The sequence below is a fragment of the Lonchura striata genome, chromosome Z, assembly GCF_050655825.1.
Source record: "Lonchura striata isolate lonStrDom1 chromosome Z, ASM5065582v1, whole genome shotgun sequence".
NCBI classification, from domain to species: Eukaryota; Metazoa; Chordata; class Aves; order Passeriformes; family Estrildidae; genus Lonchura; species Lonchura striata.
Genome location: NC_140740.1, coordinates 70,165,059 through 70,186,300, shown reverse-complemented (window position 1 = coordinate 70,186,300; position 21,242 = coordinate 70,165,059). Strand labels below are relative to the sequence as shown.

At 39.1% G+C, this 21,242-nt stretch overlaps 1 protein-coding gene across 3 annotated transcripts in view; it reads right to left on the bottom strand.

The window, feature by feature from the left end:
• The window catches only part of BRD10 (bromodomain containing 10), a 64,048-nt gene that overhangs the window by 12,109 nt on the left and 30,697 nt on the right, over positions 1-21,242 (bottom strand). For 2 of the 3 annotated variants that reach the window (XM_021531693.4, XM_085567653.1), the window contains 3 exons: positions 20,734-20,849; positions 14,226-14,413; positions 2,796-12,062 (listed from right to left, as the gene is read on the bottom strand). In XM_021531693.4, coding sequence (XP_021387368.3) covers positions 8,455-12,062; positions 14,226-14,413; positions 20,734-20,849 — 3,912 coding nt within the window. In that variant the 3' untranslated portion in view covers positions 2,796-8,454. Of the gene's footprint in view, positions 1-2,795; positions 12,063-14,225; positions 14,414-20,733; positions 20,850-21,242 lie in introns of those variants that run through there. The other variant, XR_014951566.1, reaches the window with a different exon arrangement.

The window sequence follows — 21,242 nt, the reverse complement described above, 5'->3', positions numbered from 1 at the left end:
GGTTGTTGTGTGTTCATGACATTTCATTAAACATATTTTGCTGCCCATTAGAACTGAAAAGTGCTTGAAAATTTTCAGTGTTGTCTTTTGGACACAGATCTGCACTGAAATTTACATGCAGTAATAGAGGTAAACTAGCAGCAATACTAAGTTTAAAAAGCTGTCTACTGGTATCATCTAAACATCCCATATATGCTGCCAGCTAAAATCCAACACTTGTGCACTTTTTGGAATTCACTCTCCATATTTTACAGCCTTAGAAAACCTCACATTTTTACCTTACTTCTTTTATGCAAAAAGTCTTTGACTCAAAGGCAGCAGTCTTAGATTTCTAATGAACAAAATGAACAGTTGCTTCCCTTGCTGCCAAATTCTAGCTCTTCTAGATGTTTTGTCCACATAGATTTTACTCTTGTGCCAATAAAAAAGACTACATTTCTGGGGGTAGTGGTGTTCCTAACTGCCTTGTGCTCACAGCAATATGAAGAAGGCTCATCCATCTTATCCTCATCCACCATGAACCATCTCACAAATCACACTGGATCACATCTCTCACACTGGAACAGATTGCCCAGGGAAGTTGTGGAGTCTCCCTTACTGGAAATATTCAAGAACCATCTGGAGCATCTTGTGCAATGTGCGCTGGGATGATTCTGCTTGAGCAGGGAGATTGGATCAGGTGATCTGCTGTGGTCCCTTCCAACCTGACTCATTCTCTGCTTATGTGATTCTATGACATTTATTCATCAAAAAAGAAACAGAGACTATTGGGCCCTATTTAACTACAGAAATAAGGGAAGAATTTATAATCCATTGTGACAACACTATTGACATTAAATGTCACAGTTACTGCCTCCTCTTGTTTCCCCAGAAAGCTCTTTGCATGGGATAGCTGCAAACTCCAGTCTTGGTGGATTCACATGGGTGAAAATCTGAACAATGCTTAAGCCGCACATGTGCATTCACTTTTCCAAAACATTTTAGTATAGCCTCAATTAGATTTGGACCACATGCTTTATTTGCTCCTTTCCCGAGAGATACATCACATGAGTTAAAATAAATACAAAAAAAGAGTGATAGCCTAATATAAATACTTCAGTCTTTCAATACTAATTTTGTAAAGCCTTTTCAACTCCACTAGCTTCCATCTCTGGATGGGAGAAACAGAATTCTCTGCTGCACATTTGCTATGTTCTCTGCATACACAGAAAAGCAGCCTTCTTTCTTCACATTTTTTTTTCATTTACCTTACCATCATCTTGTAGCTATAAGGTGAAAGATTTGACACATTTTTGTCGTAAAGTATTTTCTTAAGAAAGAGGTATCATCTTCCAAGTTCTATCAATTTGTCCTTTCCCATTCACCTTAAAAATAATTGATTTCTATTTCTCCATAGCACCATGTACATTTCAAGTAATTCATTGCTCCTGACATACTGCAGCAAAAGAATGGCTCTTTTTAGACATAGTTCAGTGCTAGATTTGATTCTGCAATGGTTTGCAGGAGGAATTTTAGGATTGTCATCTGGAAGCCATAAAAAAAGAGAAACCTTGGAACTGCTTCAAAATTTGCATTAGAACAAAAAAATCATATGGTAAGTGTGAATATTCCCTGACATTAATATCCTGTAGAGAAATCCTTGCAAGGATTAAAAGGTGTCAGGCGTTTATCTTATTATAAATTACTCCTATTTCTCTATCTCCAGGAAACTCAACCTGAACATTTTTGGTATCAACGCATATTTAATAAGCATGTCTTTCTTACATTCATAATTCCCAGGATTTGCAGCCCACAAGCAAATGGGATCTTCACTTCCTGCATTTTGGCTCCAATAACAGCTTCAGTCAACTCCTCATTCAAACCTTCTGCTGTTTAACAGGATTCATGCACCTCTCAAACCACTTCCTATAATGGAGAAGCAGTTTTATGCTTTTATATTCCTGTTTTTTCTGTTCTCCTTCTCTGACTTGCTGCTCCCGTTTTTCCAGTACTTGATTCTTTGGCCGAAAAATCTGCCCTTTCATGTCACAGACAAGCTCAGGCTGAGTTCACACAATTTTCATGGAATTATTGCTGGAGGCTGTGTATACATCCTGGGAAAATTAACTCCTACTTGATCTATTTCTTAATTCTTTCCACTAAGCACTGTCTACTGGCCACTACAGTGAGTGAAATGCCCAGTCCAAGTTGCAGCTAATACAAGGACAGGTCTGCTGCACCAGCCACATCACTTGCATTTCATGTGCCTAAATAAGAAATTCACTTTCAGACATGGGCTCTCTTTTAAAAAACACATTGGTTTTCCATCAATTTCTTAGGCCATGGAGGCGCAAATACTTCAGACAGGCCTCTTCCTTTGTTCTTCTGTGATGACACTGCAAAAAGCACTCTACTTATTTTGAAGGCATAACGTAGTTGAACTGTAGAACACTGTCCAGACAAGCCCCAAACAAACTATTGTAATTTTAGTATTGGTGTGTTGCTAATATGAATTGTCAACGTTCTTTAAAAATAGATGCATTGAATTCCTCCTTCCCAGCAGTAAAAATTTATTATAATACTAAAAATACCAGCTTTTTATATTTTAAGTGGAATCCATCATGATATTAGTCTTCCTTTATTATAAGACTACATAGTAATACCCAGTCACTAATTCCTTTGTTATTCAATTTCACTGCTGCATGTGATTAAAAAGAGAATGAGCAATGATTCTGTAAATAACAGCATGTTATGAGGGCAGATCCCAATGTATATGCTGGTACTGAATGGCAACAAACCATTGACAGCCAAAATAGTCTGATTTTATACATATTTATTCATTTTTGTGTATTTATACTTGAGATGGAACCAATATGAACAATTAATTAAACACGTATATTGTCTTCTTTTTATGATATCAGCATTGAAAAGCAAAGTTCTAAAGCCTGAAGACAATCACAAAAATCACAGTTTCTTTACTATCTTACCTTTGCAATTTAATTTTTATAAAAGCTGTTTGTCAATGCTCCTCACATTTTTGAAAATAATTTCATTTTCCAAATATTTTCTTCATTGTAAAAAGTGAGAACAGGGGAAGATAAAGAAAGTAATCCAGGTGTCTAACCTTTAGTTATGGATGGGATGCTGGAAGGTGTCAGGGGACCAAGGATTCTATTCCCAGTTTCTCCATGTTGCTATGAGAACTCAGAACTTCATTGTCTTCATCTGCAAAAGGCCGGAAATCATACTTATGCACATTTTAATAGACCTCCTGTGTAACAAATAATTTCAAGGAATATTATAAGCAATAAATTATGTTTTCTTTGCATTACCTTTACATACCATTTTCATTGAATATGCTTAGTTCAGCTGAGGTTGTAATAAAAGATGCTGTAAGAACACCATATTTCTGAAGAACTTCTGGACCAGTCACATATGAAACAATGAACTATCCTAGTTTCCTTTACTCAAGACATTCAGGTGTGATTACTGACTAGACGATTCCATATTTTGAGAAAATAGGAAAAGAGACCAAGAATTCTCAAGATTTTTAAGTTTTCTTTTATGCCACTGTAGTTTCAAGGAAAATTTTTTAAAATAACATTGCTCTGTGTCACATTTACAAAGTGGCTTCTTCAAGAACTAAAAAAATCTTTATCTGGATGCCCATATGTACAAAATGACCATATATAGATTTTATCTTGTATGCACAAAACCAATGAGATTTAAAAAGCATCATGTTGAAAATTATTACAACAGTTTGTCTTTTTACATCTTCAAGAGACATAAACCAAGCAAAAATAGGAACAGAGTGCCAGACTGCAGTGGTTTCAATAACCTGATGTCTTTACTGCTAAAATATTCTTCAAGTGGTATAGATTTATTGATGAATTGAGTTGACACTGATGTGAAGTTGGTTTACATTGATATTTCTATGAAAAAGTTAGTACAAGGCTAAATAAGTTAGAAACCAACCCACAAACACTGAAATAATTATTATAAAAGAAAAATCATCAACACACTGCTGAATAGCTCATAGGACCTTTAGAACATGCACTCTTCTGATACTACATCTCAAGGATATAGTATAATTGAAAAGGTATACAAAGCAATGACATAAAAGAAATAATTGAATTCACAATTTCTCTTTATTCTAGAAAAGAGATGACCAACATGGCAATGGTGTACATAGGCCATATGGAAAAATAGCAGAGCAAAGGCTTATTGTATCTTAAAATATAAATATAATTTGCAATCAAATGAAACTAGCAGGTGCCAGATTTAAAAACCAAAAAGGATGTACATAGGCCATATGGAAAAATAGCAGAGCAAAGGCTTATTGTATCTTAAAATATAAATATAATTTGCAATCAAATGAAACTAGCAGGTGCCAGGTTTAAAAACCAAAAAGGAGCTTTATTTACAAACTCTTTACCATTGGATGCTGTGAATGGTAAGTCTTTTTACGTACCCATAAATTCTTGAAAGGATTGGTGTATTTCATCAAGAGAAATACACTGAAAGCTATTAAATAAAAAAAAAATCACAGCTGTGTGAGGAATACTCTGGCTCACAGATTAGTGGATACTAAGATTATTAGTTTTTGTTCTCTTTTGGAATGCTACTGTTGAGTACTTCAAGTGACTAGGTAATGCTGGAATCATGGCCATCATAACAGGAGAGATGGATCTTAAGTCTGATGCAGTATTATTATTTTTGTTATTATTTTGAGTCAGTGAACTCATTTGAGGTGCAGCTTACAGAGAGCAGTCTACATGAGTTAAGTTTTTGTGAGCACCTCTGGCCATTCTATTCAAAGGAAACAGTCCTTAAACATAAGAAACATTCATGCTTCAATAAAAATTATTCATTTACTTTAAAATTGATTTTGGCTACTAAAGTTCTGCACTACCACAAAGTATAAGCAAAACCAACTATGAACCACAGACACTGTGGCAGCTATGGATGCCCGACAAATGCTAGCTTTTAGTAATTTTCTGACCTACTCCCATGAGACATTATAGTTTTATTCACTTACTTACCAGGAGAATTTTTGCTTCCCTTTTCACATTAAACCCTTTGCCATGTCACACAGTGAAATCAGCACAGATTTGAATGACTTGGCAGAAACACTTGGTTTGAATAAGCACGTCTATGACCCCTAAGACTTGTGAAATGTAATTGCTTCTAGAGTGGCAGAATCCCTATGAGAAAATGGCAGCACACACATGGGGGTTTGAACAATGAAGCAATATTAATCTAATTTTCTACTCATAGCAGAGCAAACTATTGTGAAGAACATGTCCATTCAGATAAATAATAAAAAGATGTAATTCAGAATATTCAAAGTCATTAGTAAACCTAGAATTCTGCATGTAATATAGTGTATGAATACGTGTATACAATATCAGAGGGTGTCCAAAAGCAAGGCATCTTACAAGCTCTGAAATGCTGAATGTGTTTTTTTAAAACACTGATTTATATATCTATGTTTATGTTTCTTTGAATGTCTTTTTAATTTCAAGTCAAGACACAGGCAGTTCTGCTTTTTCATTGTGTCTGCGAATATAATCTTTTTTACAGTTCCTTTTGTGTTACTGGTAGCACTATTCATTTGGTGGACTGCAAAAGGTACATAGCAAATTGTCAATGGGTATTCAGGTTCATTTGAAAAGAAGCCTTATCTCTGACAGACATTCATACTATCGGAGAAGAGTATTGATAATAGGAATTTTATTCATAAAAATCACTAAAACTTGGTTTTACATAATGAATGTTGCAAGCCCATTACATAGTAGTCTCAAGTCTTTCTCCAGTAGGATTTGGAATGTGAACATATGTCTGAGAATAAAAATCCATGAAAGCTGTAATTAAACTAACCAAACTTTTAATTTTGTAAAGTTTATGTCTGCCAAATTATAAAATATTTATGAAAATAATAAAATATTGCCATATTAATTAATAAATTGTCTTGGAAATCATTCAAGCAAGTTACTTGAGTCCTGAGTTCCTAAATTCAGCTTTTCTAACTTTTCTTTTTATTAGAATTATAGCATAAATCCTTCTATTACATTAGCACACAGAAAAATGCCATGCAAGAATTTTTTCTCCATCAAGAACAACTTCAATACTAGAACCTAGTCTTAAGCTTTCCAAACAATACAGACAACTCATACTACAGTAAACATAAATTAGAAAAAAGGAAAAAACAATCATTGCAAGAAAAAAGAAAAATCAAAAAAAGCGAATCCCAAGGTTCAACCAGTGAAATGGAAATAAAATTAATTACTGGTACATATAAGTTTTGGGTATGTAAAATGTCCATGAAGAAACTGCCATTCTCTGCCATCTCCCTCTGTTGGAAAAGTCACCTGCAGCATTCAACTGTAAAATGCAGTCAGACTTAAAAATCCTTAGTACTGTAAATTCTACAAGGGCATGCAAACACACTTAGTACCAGGTGTCTTCAAAATAAACTACAAAACACCTTCCATGACATGTAAGAAAAATCACAGCAGGTAGGTTTTTCTGAATTTAAACAAACCTTTCATTTCAAAACTGACAGCTTCCATCTTTCCCAGCCCTGAGATAAGATGGAGATTTCTAATCCAGAAAGATGCAATTTCTCAATGAAATTATTTTAATTAGTGCAAAAGGAAAGGTCCCTATGGAACACACAAGCCTTTCTTCCCCACCCCCTCCAGTTTCCCAGAACTTCAGCTAAATAGCTACCAGGTTACTTTTCAGAACAATTTAAAGGGCAGCTGACAGAGGCAGTAAGATGTGGTCCTGTTCTTCAACTCAATACCTGAACTGCAAAACTGTGCACAGCAAAAGGGGAAGGGAAGTAGAAAATTCAACAGTATGAAAGCAAAGGTTGAAGCTTCATTTTTTATGAAGCTCAGTCTATAAACACTGCTAAATACAGATGTGTAAGCTTTTATCCCCTTTGTCATAGCTATTTAAAAGGCAACGATCATTCATAAGCTCTTCTGAAATTCTCTCTTCTAGTTTCTAAAAAAAACTCAAACCAACAAACTCCACAAAAAATCCAACACATACGAAGACAACAATTCTAAATTCAACATCTTCTATAAGATGGGCACCCTTTCTCTATATGCAAAATCACAAAATATATAAAAAACTTATCTCCATGAGCACTGCAGCCAGCAGCTGTGAACTCAGCAGATCTGCAGAAAATAACCCAAAGGTTTTATCAGATCGAATGCTGAAACTAAGCCAATAAATACTGAATACACTGTATAAAAAGGGAAGGTTTATGCAATATATAAATTATCCCCATTCAAAGTATTAATAAAGCTTCTTTTAATCTTGTATGATGTTTTAGCACTCTCCTTCCAGATAGACCACTTACAAGCTAAAGAAAACATACAAAGCTATAAAGCATGACCAGTGAAAGAAATGGTAGTTGTTATGGCTAGATTGAAGATTAGTGAGTGACCTTGTTACAGTTACCAGATAATGTGGAAATACAAAAGGCTGTAAAACAGAGAACAATGAATTGTTCAACAGACCTTTGAGCTTTAAGACAAAGCATGGCAGTTCTTAAGAGCAGTCAGTGTGACTTAGACTGGTGTCTAGGAAGCCATTTGTAGCCTTACCATTTCACTACAGTTATTTAGGCAACATAAACAAACAATTAAGAATGGATGAAGTATGGGTTATCCTGGCCAATATAATGAGGAACAATAAGGAGGCCTTCCTTCCAAATCCAGTCAAATCATGTGAAATATAAAATCAGAGCAGAACAGAAGAGATTAAATAATTTCACCCTACCATACACCAAAAGAAAGATATATATCTATGTATGCATGTAGTTTCCCATGGTGTAACAGATACACATATTTTTTACTGCCAACACAAAGCAGTACAGCAACTTGATTTATTACATGCAGATTCTTCTGCATTGTTGCTAAACAGTACACTGGTCCAAAGTTACTAAAATACTTAAAAAACTATACATTATGTAAACAAAACATAAATAAGACAGCATAGTTCTTTGTACATATTATTTAGTACAGATTTTTAGGAGTTCAGGAATATGTACAATTCTGTACTGTAGATTGCATTTTTACAATGCCTTTTTTTTTTAAAGAAACAAGTCAAAAATAAATTTGACAAATAAAAAGGCGATATATATACTGTCATAAACACACTGGCAAACAGTCCATAGTGTAAGATGGAACATGTGCAAAAGGTGAGATTTCTCCAAACTGTTAAACTATTTAACTGGCCATCTCCGAGCCTTTTACTAGAGAACTTTCTGAAAACTTCTGACAAACTAAAATTTTTCTTTCTCCACATCCCCACAGGTAAACAGGTAAGAACTGTAACCTTGTTAATATTCAGTATTAATCAATTGCTTAAAACATTGTAAGAAATTATTCAATAGTTAACAATTTCAAAAGTTTGAAGAATGCCCCAGAATTTCAAAGTGGCTCATTTACAGTAAATTCAGGGTGCAGCTTTATCAGGTTTATCAAGGAAAGATGACTGAGATGTAGGGAAGACTGTGGTAGCATTTCTAGTTGTGGGACTAACAACAGGAAGCAGTGATGAAGACAGGGAAGGAACTTTTGGTGCTGAAGTGTTTAGAGCATTCAGTATGGCTCCCTCTGGACTGACCAACAGTTTTTTGATAGAACCATCTAGCTGAAACACTGACGTGTTGCTTGGTAAATGAGAATTTGGAGGATGAACAGCAGAAACAGAAGATGTAGCTACATTAATAGGAGACTTTGTCACTGAAGATACAGACAGAGTTACTGCAGACAGTGGAGGACATGAGCTAGCTGGAGTACTAAGTATCTGGGGTGTTGCATGTACGATTGGTAAAGCATCTGCAGCTCCAAAAGAGTTCACAATTTTTGTAGAGCTTTTCAAAGGATGTTTTGGTATTTGCCAACTTAATGAATGACTTGGTGCTAGGATGATTTTTGAGGTTATTGGATTAACAGTTGGTACACACTGAGGCTCTTGACCATGGTTAATTGTTAAAGGAGTCTGTTTTGTATTACAGGAGAGAAGAAGAACATGGCTGCCAACTCCAAGGCCTTGTAGTGGAACAACAAAACGAGTACCATTAATCATTATCTGAGTTCCAGGTGCCAAAGGCATACAAGTGTTAATGACTATTTTCTGCTGAGTGGAAGGTTCAGTCAATGGAATTCCTCCTGTTTTGCTTGTTACAAGGGTCGAAGCTTCAGACATCTGAATGGTAGAAGCACAAGCATAATCATGACTTTGTTTCTCTGTACTGGGAGGCACCTGCTGGCATTGTAAGGTGGAAAGACTGGGAAAACTAATTACTTCACCTGTATTTGGTGATGGAGGGGGCAACACACTCTGAGGTTTGTGAATACCTGCATGACTTGACACAGCAGCTGAAATTCCTGATGACTGAAACTGAACCAGTGTGGGCAACTGTCTTTTTGGCACTGGAAGAGGAGCTGGAGCTGCTGCCAACTGAGGAACTGTATGTAACACTTTGGGGGGGGTGGCTGCAGGTCCAGGCAAGCTAATGACTGGAAATTGCAGAGCAGATGCTAAGTTCTGTGGCGATACTGTTGGCTGTGTTGAAATAAGCACAGATGACGCAAGATGTCCTGTCTTCACAGTTGATATACCCACAGTATTTCCAGTATTTGATGTACAAAGTCGATTACCCAGAACTGGCCTTATTCTTGAAGGATCATTGCCACCAACCAAGACAGTAGGCTGTGCCCCAGAGGAAGTTCCACTTGATATTACCGAAACAGATTCTATTTGTGCATTTGCTGTTGTCATCGTAAAGGCATTCTCAGCTTTTCTTGCAACACATACAGATTCATTAGCTGAAACAGCAAAACTTGCAACAGGGACCACAGTACTACTTGTCAATGATGGGGCCGAGGCTGTCCTCTTCTTGTCTTCTCCTTTAGAAATGTCAGAGTGCAATACATTAACTGGTATAGCCTCCTGTGCACTGCCTTTAGTATTTACAATGGTCTGACCTATATTTAGTCCAATTTTCACATCTTTTACTTGAGCAATAGTTGGTGATGAGTTTATTTTTATTGGTGCTCCTACTGCAGATGGGATCAAAACCAACTGTGGATGCTCTGTGGCATTAGCAAAGGTTTTGGTTAGGGAAGAAGGAAGGTTCTGTTTCAATGATTCTGCAATGAGATTGGTAGTTGATGGGCCATTGGCAATTTGTGTGTTAATGAAAACCAGCTTCTGAGCATTAACAGCAGTGGATGCTGGACAGGGTATAATACTGACCCCTGATGTCCCAGAGGGAGATAAAATTGGTGGATTTGTGATTAATGTAAATTTCTGGACTGGAGTACTATTGGTTAACCCTCCATTTGTTGCAGAATTTGACTCAGATTGTGTAACAGATTTTATTTTCACTTTAGTATCCCCTTGATGCTGCACAGAAGAATTTGGAGTTTTGACAACATTACTTTGTCCACTGCTAGTCACACTAACAAGGCTGTTTGGAGCTGCTGACACGAAATGGCTAGCTAATGGAATGCAGGGTAAAGAAGAAGACACATGGCAGGAGTCCTCTTTTACTCGACATGAAGAGTCGCAAGCAGTTGGCTGCTGTAGTGTCAATTTGGTATTTTTCTCCATTGCCTGGGTAAAATCAGCAGGGGAAGCTGGAATGTTAACAAAAGAAGTTGTTGAGGGGGCAAATCGAGGAGATGATTGTCCAATATGTGGGAGACCAGATGTGGCTGTTGCTACAAATGGAAGACTAGAGCATGATACTGCTGTGGTTTTTGGCACAAGAAAGGCCTGAAGTTGAGATGCATAAGTGAAAACTGAACCAGGACATAAACTACTAGGTGAAATCTGGTCTGGGTTTGTTTGCACTTTAACAATTCCAGTGTTTCCACCTCGTGTTGTGACCAGGATAGATTGTGATTCTCTTACACACACTGTCTTTAGCTCTTGCTTAGTTTCAAAGGAGTCAGTTTGCTGCTCTGATGCTAGACCGTGAGATGCAGAATCAATGTTTGTAGATGCACTTAATGCTGTTGCTGGTGTCAAGGATTGGCTAGCTGTGGAAAGAGTAGGTGAAGCCAAAGACACAGGCAATGTAGCAGTCAAAAATGTAGTCTTGAATTTGTCACTTTCACTTTGGCTTACCTTAATTATTGATAAGTTATCTGCTGAATTTACATTAGACAATGTTTGTGTAGTGTTCATGGGACCAGTCACTTGTGACGAGTGGGTAGTATTCTTGCTAAAAACTGTAGTGGGTGACTGAGTGGCATTTGCAGGGCTTGTCACCAGAAAAGGTGTTAAAGAAACACTGATGTTTGGCATTTTTAGTAAAGATGTACAGTGCATATCAAATGATTTTTGTTGTAGTGACTGAATATCCTTGGACACAATTTTTTCTTCCTTCTGTTGAAGAAGAAAATTCTTAGGTAAAATAAGAACTTGTTGCATGACTTTTTCTCTATTTTTAGGGTCAATCATAGCTTGCATTTGAATTTTCACTGAGCTGTTGGGAATGTCTATTGGTACACAGTGTCCATTTGGCATTTTGTATACCATTTGTAAAGGAGTCTTTGAACTTGCCTGGCAGGGCAATGCTGGCTTGATCAGTGATGATTCCAAGGCTGGTAAAATTGACTTTTCAGAAGTAGAGATGTTTATGCCTGCAGGAGGCAACAGTTGATTTGTTAAGGTCACTTTGTTCCCAGCATTCTTGGCAAGCAAAGCCTGGATGGGTTTGGTCCCTTTCAGAAAGTTTGATACTGATGTTGCAGGATCTGTCAAGGAAACCAACTCTAGAGTTGACCCTTCAAATTGTTTCAGCTCAGTCAAGCAACTATCCAACTGCAGGCTACTTTCTGAGCTCTGGACCACAGCCTCATTAGTGCTCAGTTTAGCTTTCTTCCTTGGTGAAAGCTCATTAGTGCTTTGATCTAGACAACTACTTTGCTTGAACTGTCGTTTAATGCATTTAGGCAGTGTCTTCTGTATCTCTTTAGAAGCTGATTCTTTTTTCAGAATTCTGTTTTTTCCTGCAGGTAAATTCATCTCTAAGAGTTTCGTTTCATCTGCAAGGATATTAAAACAGAAATTGGGTTTTACATGTTTGCAACTGATACCCCTATAAAACAGTTTTACAGTGTCTTGCAAAAGGCAATACACTAGTTTGCAAGAGTAAAGTTATGTGAAAGAAAATGCCTAATTTTTTAAAGGCATGTGTTCAAGGACTTTTGCTATACAAAAAAGGGGTAATAAGGAAAGGAGGAAGTAGTAAACAAGAACATACGTTGACCAAAACCTGCCCAGCAATGGGAGACAGTGAGGAAAACCAAACCTGGTCAGCTGGATTAATTGATAACAGTATGTGAAAGCATGAAAATGTATATTCAGCAAGGTTATCTAGAGGGGGAAAAGGGAAAAGCCAGGAAAAAAATACACAGATCCAACCAAACAAAAATTGAGACAATGTCAAGAAATAACTTCACCAATCACATTAATTGATGGGCTATCAGGAAACTGCAGAGGCCTCTTGCACAAAGGTAACTTTTTGTACCTAATATGATTGTAAACCAGAGGAGATACTGGGGATAAAGCCAGGAGCAGTAAGGGATTTGTGACAGCTATGCAACCCATGAAGCAATGTGTAGAGGTAAGGGGAGCTGCAAGGACAGATACAAGAGGTTACAGTCTGTGGGCCTAGTGCCAGCTGCTGGGCGGTGAGTGTCAGCATCCTCCCCAAGTTCATTGACTGTGTATTCACTGATAAACTGCAAGCTAGACTAGCTGGTGAACAAGAGGGTCTGGGGGTCTAGGCTGGCCTAACAGGACAGATGTGTGAGTGGGTGATGCCTACACAACAACAGTGTGAATGCCATGTTTCATACTGAGGATGAAGCCAGACTAGCCAGTGAGCACGGGATGCATGAAGTCGTAAGAGGGCTGAGGATCCAGGCAGGATGGCCAGGTGGACAGAAGGGCCATGCATTGAGGTTTTGATTGCATGGGGTTGCAGGGGGTCCTCTCTGAGGAGAGGCCAGGAACTACCTTGTGCCAGATACAGCTGGCTCCAAAACAAATCCACTGCAGGACATGGTTGATCCTGTCAGCGAAGCTGGTGATGTCTCATGAATAATGCTTTGCAGCAGCATGTGACAGAGGAAAAAACAAAGAAACACAATTCTGTAGACACCAAGGTCAGCGAAGAAAGAGGAGTAAGAGGTGATCCAGGCACTGGAGTGGAATGGATTCCCCTGCAACCCAATAAGACCCCTGATCAAGCAGGTTTACCTTCTCCCATGGAGGACCATGCTGGTACAGGTATTTACATTGCAGATGCTTGAGGACCCTATTCTACTGCAGGTGAGTAGAATGCCTTGAAAGAAGTTGCAGCCCATGAAGAGCCCCCACCCTGGAGCAGGTTCCTGACAGGAACTGTGGCATATGGGGAGATCTACACTAGTACAGTCTTATACTGAAAAGCTCTAGCCTATGGAGAGGACGAACAATGGTGCTGTTTGCGAAGTACTGAATTCCATAGGGAGAATTCCACACTGGAGCAGGGATGAGGAAAGAGCAGAAGGGACTAACTGTTACAAATTGACCTCAATCCCCAGATTCACTCCTTCATAAGGTATTTGACAAGGGAGGAGGTGGAAGAATTCGGAATGAAGATAAGCCTTGGAAGAAGGTGGATATGTGAAAGGGAGGGGTTTAGGTTTTTTATTTCTTTCTCACCATTCTACTCTACTCTTAATTAACAACAAATTAATTTAATTCTCCTCAAGTGAATCTATTCTGACTGTGACAGTAACTGGTGAGTGATCTCCCTTTTCTGTATCTTGACCATATTGTTTTCCATCTTTCCATATTGTTTTCTCTCCCTAGCCTCTTATGGAAGTGGAATTGACAGTGGTAGGGCAAGCATCTGGCAGTTGGTCAAGTTCAACTCACCATAAAAGTAAATTCCACACAGATCTACTTTGTTATCACAGAAATAGTTAAACACAAAAATTGGCAAACACTTCAATAAAGCAGAATTTTCGTCTTGGTCGTGTTTGCCCTCTTCAAATCTACATCTGACAGATATGCACCACAAGCCATTTTCATATTATCAGTGGTAGACTTAAGGTAAAAAACAGGACTCAAGCTCACATAGAAAAACTGGGTTCCCAAATCAACTCATTTCAGCTCCTGAATCAAGTTCAAGCTAGTGAATTCCAGTAAATGCTTACCATCGTCTGAGTGATCTTTTTTAGGAACTTCTATATGTTCTGTAGACTCTGATGATTTACCGCATACTACCGCAAAAGATTCTTTGCCAGAATCAACTTCACTTTCATCATTACTCCACAATTCTCTGGTAAATTTATCATGGTCTGGATGTCTTTTAAAGTCATCATAGTCCTTCTTCAATCTAGACCTTAAAAATAACAAAACTGACTTTACTAAAAAAAACACACTTTTAAACAATAATTTTATTTGTATTTGTTGCCAAACAAAAAATGTGGTGTAGATTTAATTGCCTGTGCCCTTCAGATAATTACAGTGTTCCTGTCTGCAAATCTCTAAAACCAGAAAATGTGAAATGATGGCAATGTCCCTTACTTTACCAAACTGAATTCTATTTCATTAAGTCCTCTAACAACAGCAAAAAGACTGAGTCAAATGACCATCACCATTTTACTGCATCCGTATTCTTTTCCCTCCTTCATCTTTCATGTGACTAAGATAACTGTATGGACTTGAGTATTAACTGTAAAATGTCTACTTTCTACTTTGAAGGCAACCTCAAGAAGAGAATGAAATAAATCTTATTTTTCTTAAACATATCATGCCTCTGGCTCAGCTATGAGACTGTAACGTAACTTTCTCCTTAAGAACACTTTCTTATTTCTGGCCCATTAGAACAGCTACTGCTATCAGTTCCATAGGTTCACACTCCACTAAAGAATGTGAATATGACAGAAATACATACTTCATTCATTTGAACACCATTCAGAAACACATCCACTTACCTTGATACTGCTAACGTGTACATGTTTTCATTGTCCCTTCTACTAAACCATTGTTTACTTGGGCTGTAGTGGATTCAGCTGGTGGTAACCAACACAGTGCCCAGAAGGATTATTTAGGAAATTAATAAATAGATTATAGCAATTAACACCTTGTGTGGAATAGAATCTAGACTATTCTGGACTTAACCCTTATGACAATAACAGTAAGATCTTAAATTAACTCATTGCTCTGCATTAGTATAACAGTTGTTTGCAATGAATGCAGCAATTGCCAGCTGCTGTGAGATGTAGAGGGAGGAGCCAAGAATGATGTCACAGCTGGTAGGGCATGAGCCTCACCAGTCAGCAAGTGATTCCACTCCTGAATGCAGCCGCAGGGCAGGCCTAGGGATGGTAACTGCTTCAACCAAGAGCCCAGACCAACAAGCAAATTCCTGGTGCTGAGGCAGGTCTGAGATCAAACTGGAAAATCAAGTCAATGTTTAAGATCAGGACCAGGTGTAGTGATGGCTACGAGGGTCAAGACCCAGTTGAGTGATTTCTGGGCAGATCCACAGTGATGATGCAGGTACAAGGTCAGTCCACATTAGCAGGATCCATGGCCAGCCACAGTAACTACTGTAGTTGAGCTGGAAACTGGCACACCCCCAGCAGAGATTGAAAACTGCAGAATGACCTGAAATGGGATCCTGGGCCCATGGACAGGCAGCATAGATGGAGATCCAGGTGGGGCTTCTAAGGGTCAGTGAGATCTAGTAGTTTACTCCCAGCTTTGACACTCACACTGAGAGCAGACACTGAAACCTGTATGAAGAGGTAGTGTGGACAATACTTCAACTCAGTCATCAAGATTTTGAGCTTGAAGTCTAGGTTTGGAATAACTATAGGAGCCCACCAGGGAACTACTACTGTACTGAAGTTTGTGGATGTAATTTCCTTTTTTTCTTTTGAGGAACTTCTGCTGTGAGGCCAGTGAACAACTGTAATCAGTGGGCACAAGTAACTTTCCCTTTTTAACCTCGCTGCTATTTAAATACAATTCAACATTATACTCTGTAATAATCTTGAAAAGACCAGAGGACTTTTCAAGTAGGGAAAGAAAAGGATTCTGATCATAAAGTCTGCTCCTACTAGTTAAAGACAATAATAGAGGAATGAAAGAAAAGTCCAGACTTTTATTCTATACTGCAGCACCTGTAGGAAGAAGTGTTACCCAGCCCTCCACATCTTAGAAGTTAAACACTGTTATTCAAATAGTAGATGTTAACTACCTTGCTGAGACTCCCTGTAGACAGAGCAGCTGCAGTGAGACTTATGAGGGAACTGATGTCTACACCACTGTAGCAAATTTTGCTCAATTGCTTTTTGCCTTTTCCATGACACCTTTCTTCACCACTGTCACTGGTGCTAAACAACTGCCTAGCAGCTGCATAATGAATCAGACCAAGACAGTGACCTACAATCCCCCATCCATCTTTATCTTCTCCCCATGACTTGTAAACATCGTTCTTCAGATGGACCTAGTCCCTGGTATGTTATGTGTATGTCCAAACAGTTATGTCATATACTCAGGCTTCCCTCCATTGAATAAACTACGGTTACAGCCTAAAACATACATACTAAAAACACAAGCTGAATTCAGTTAATTTCAGAAGTTACCTTGCACTCCAAGTGCATGCTTCTCTAGCTACAAGCACACAAATACGTAATATCTCAACCACCCTGTTCCAGACTAAAATTTACTCCTATCAATCACAGCTCATATATAGCATTTAACACACTTTGCATGACAGTTCTGTGTTATATAACCACATTTATGCAGCACAGGCAACAAACAGAAGCTGTAAGCCACTGTGCTCCTAGAAAGTTGTCACCTTCTTGCCATTACTGAAACTTGGTGGGATGTGACTGGAGTGTGACTATTGATGGCTTCAGGCTCTCCAGAAGAGACAGCTGAGGAAAGAGAGAGGCAGAGGGGGTGCCCCCTACATCAGCAGGTAGACTGAATGTCAAGAGCTGTCTCTGAAGAGCAGCCACGAGCAGGACAAAAGCCTGTGGGTAAGGATCAGGGACTGAGGCAACAAAGGAAACCTTGTGGATGGTTTTAAGTGCAGACCCCTGACCAAAGGGACCCTATTGAAGAAACCTTCTTGCTCCAGCTACAGGAGGCATCTTGCTCACAGGCTCTTGTCCTGCTGGGGCAATTCAACCATCCCAAAATCTGCTGGGAAAGCAGCATAGCAAGCTGCAGGCAAACCAGGAGACTCTTGGAAAGCATGAGGGATACCTTCTGGAGCAAAGGAATAGACAGCAGCCCTAACAGATGGGATACAATCCTGGATCTGACGGGCACCAATGTAAGTGAGCTGATCTTGAGCATCAGGCTTGGAGGCAGTCTGGGCTGCAGTGATCACACACTGCTGGAGTTTGCAGTCCTGAGGGGTACGGGCAGGCAAGGAACAAAGTTAGGCCCCTGAACTTTAGGAAAGCAGACTTCCAGCTCTTCAAGGAGATAGCCAGTGAGATCCACTGGGAGACTTCCCTCAGGACAAGGCAGTGGAACAGAGCTGGCACATCTTTAAAGAAGTCTTCCACAGAGCACAAGAGCTGGCAATCCCCAGGAGCAAGAAACTGGGCAAGGAAGGCAAGGGCTCACTAGGGAACTGCTGGTCAGACTGAAGGGAAAGAAGCAAATGCACAGGCAGATGAAGCTAGGATGGGTGGCGCAAGAAGAGCTCAAAGAGACCTGGAAGAGATCAAGTTTGGTTGTGCAGCATCAGGGTGAGGAAGTCCAAAGCAAAACTGGAATTTATCTTGGCAAAGAACACAAAGAATAACAGGAAAGGCTTCTCCAGGCACATTAACCACAAAAGGAAGGCCAGAGAAGCTGATAAATAATGGTGGAAACTGGTAACAATTAATAAGGAGAAGGCTGAGGTACTCAACATAATTTTGCTTCAGTCTCCAAGGGCATCATTTCTTCCCAAGCCTCCTGAGAGGATGGTTAGCCGGATAGGGATTGGAAGAATAAAATTCCTCCCATTCTAAGTAAAGATCAGTTTCATGATCACCTGAAGAATGAAGAGAGGGAATTGGCTGATGTATTTAGCAAGCCACTCTCCATGATACCTGAAAAAATTTTGGCAGTCAGGTGAAGTCTCAGGTGGCAAGAAAAAGTAAAACATTGTACACGTCTTGAAAAAAGGTTGAAAGGAGGACACTGAGAACTACTGACCTGTCAGCCTTATCTCTGGTGAGTAAGATCATAGAACAGACCCTCCTAGAACCTGTGCTAAGGCACAGGGATGTGATTTGGGACAGTCAACACAGCTGCACCAAGGGCAAGTCCTGCCTGACAAATTCAGCATTCTAGGATGGACTGACTGCATCAATAGAGAAGAGAATGGATGCAGCTGTCCTTTACCTGAATTTCTCTACAGCCTTTGACATGGTCCCCCCACAAGATCCTTGTCTCTTAAATTGGACTTGATAAGCAGACTGTTAGGTGGATAAGAAATTGGTTGGATGGTGGCATCCAGACAATAGTGGTGAATGGCACAGAATCCTGATGGACGTCAGTGACAAGTGGTCTCCCTCAGGGGTCCATACTCACACCAAAGTTATTTAATATAATCACTAGTGACATAGAAGGATTTGAGGGGTCTCTCAGCAAGTTTGCAGATGACACCAAGCTGAGTGATACAGCTGACATGCCTAGAGGATGGGATGCCATCCAGAGGGACCTGGGCAAGCTTAAAAAATGGGTCCATGGGAAAATCTCATGTGTTTTAACAAGGCCAAGTGCAAGGTGCTGCACCTGGTTTGGGGAAATCCCCAGTCCCAGTACAGGCTGGGGATAAAGAGATCAGAGCAGCCCTGCTGAGGACTTGGGGGTGCTGGGCAGTGAGAGGCTGGACCTGACCCAGCCATGGGCACTCCCAGCCCAGAGAGCCACACGTGTCCTGGGCTGCATCCAGAGCAGGGTGGGCAGCAGGGCCAGGGAGGGGATTCTGCTCCTCTGCTCTGCTCTGCTGAGACCCCACCTGCAGTGCTGCATCAGCTCTGGGGTCCCAGCACAGGAAGGACATGGAACTGTTGCAGTGAGCCCAGAGGAGGCCACCAAGATGACAGAGGGATGGAGCACCTCTCCTGTGCAGAAAGACTGAGAGAGAGATTCGTCAGTCTGGAAAAGAGGCAGCTTTGGGGACACTGAATTGCAGCCTTCCAGTACATGAAGGGAGCCTTCAAAAAAGCAAGGGAGAGAGACTTGTTCAAGAACTCATAGTGAGAAGACAAGAAGCAATGGCTTCAGATTGAAAGAGAATAGGTTTTGACTAGAACTTGGGAAGAAATTCTGAAGTGCAACCATGCGAGGCACTGGAACAGGTTGTCCAGAAAAGTTGTCGAAGCCCCATCGCTGGAAGGCCAGATTAGTTGGGGTTTTGAGGAACCTGTTTTACAAAAGGTGCCCCTGCCCAGGGGGATTGGAACTGGATCATCTTTAAGGTCCCTTCTAATCCAAACCATTTGATGATTCTGTGATTTGACAGACAATAATACTGAGCACCAAACCATTCCACAACAGAACTTACAAAAAGGGTAAAATCTTGAACTTCACATACTGAACTAAATTCTTCCTGACAGTAATACTATTTGCCATGTCTCCAGAAGGATTCTAAATTGTGAAAGACAGGAAGAAATTAACAGCTAAGTTAAATGAACAGGAATGAGAAGAGAAAGGAATAGAAAAAACTCAAAATTGTACTTGGGTCCATTATTGAAAATATTCAACAATATCCCAAATTTCCAAATAAGAATTTTAATTCAAGGATGATATTCACAAAATGAACTACTGAGGAACCAATTTAATATCTTTGGTGTTATGTTTATGTGTTTTTTTAAATATAACACCTTTTACATTTCCAGCATTAGGTCTGTACTACAAAACAGTGTACCTTGCTTCCTTCACACTCAACATTTAAGAATCCTTTTTTCCTATCCTTTGTCACAGAGTTCAAGCCTCTAATAATTTCTTGCTTTTTAATTGTCTACATGGCAAAACTAAGGTACAATTATAGCAACAGCTGTACGGTTAAGAGGCAAGAATGGCACTGAGCTTCCAGACAGTAACTAATCTCTCCGTTATTTATAATCAGAGTAGTACCTTCACTGTTACTAATACTTGCACTTTACTAGATTTAGACCTGTTATTACTTCATTCATATTCCTCTGACATACTGCTTTCCAGATGCATTTCTAATTTACTGCATTACGAAGACCTCAAAACAATGCATCAAGAATTGCTCTGTGGAGAATTCATTATCATTAATTTAGGCAGGTTTACATAGTAAGAAGTCAGAGTATTCTAAGAAGTCCTGATATAGCTCTTTAGAGAAAAGTTTTCAGCATTTCTTAACCAAATAAGCAGAAATACAAATCCTAGCTGTCTTGCAATATACTATTGATCAGCATGCTTAAGGATTCTAGAGTGTTTCAGAGGAAAAATCACCACCGGATTAAGCTCCAATTTTTTTGGAGACAGTAACTCTGGAATATAAGATACTTCTTCTAACTAAAATATTACCAGCACCTCACTCCTCTCCTCAAACTATATTAATTTTACTTTTTTAAGAAGCCAACTTATTGATCAGTATTTAAAAGGTGAATTTGGTTCTGTTTCTCATCCCATGCACCACTGTTGAAAAAAAAAAGAGCAGGTAATTACCTGTTTCTTTGAAAAGCTTTAATTAGCTTTGGTTCCCATGGTAACAGTTCATTAAGCAGTCGTAACAATGTACCATGCAATTCCTTTACTGCTTGCTTCCGGTGGAACCATCTTCCCTGAAAACATAAATTCAATTTATTTATCATTACATTAGACCTAAATCTTGTTAGATTGTACTAGTACTACAATAATCCTGGTACATGGATACAGCATATGAGGAAAACAACTGGAAGAAAATATTAGAAACTTCCAGAGTTATATCTACCTAGGACAATATTACTTTTATTTTAATACTACAGAGGGATAATGTCCTAGTTGGAAAAGTAATACTGCAAGGAAGCTTTCTTTTTACAGGTCAAAATTAAAATTGAAACAGGATTCTACAAATACACCATGTGCTTAAAATTATTTAAATGAGTAACTAACACGGGTAGTAATCCATTCAGTTCAGGGAAATCAACCACATCTACACTTTTCTGAGTTAAAATTTTTACAGAAAATTGCACCAT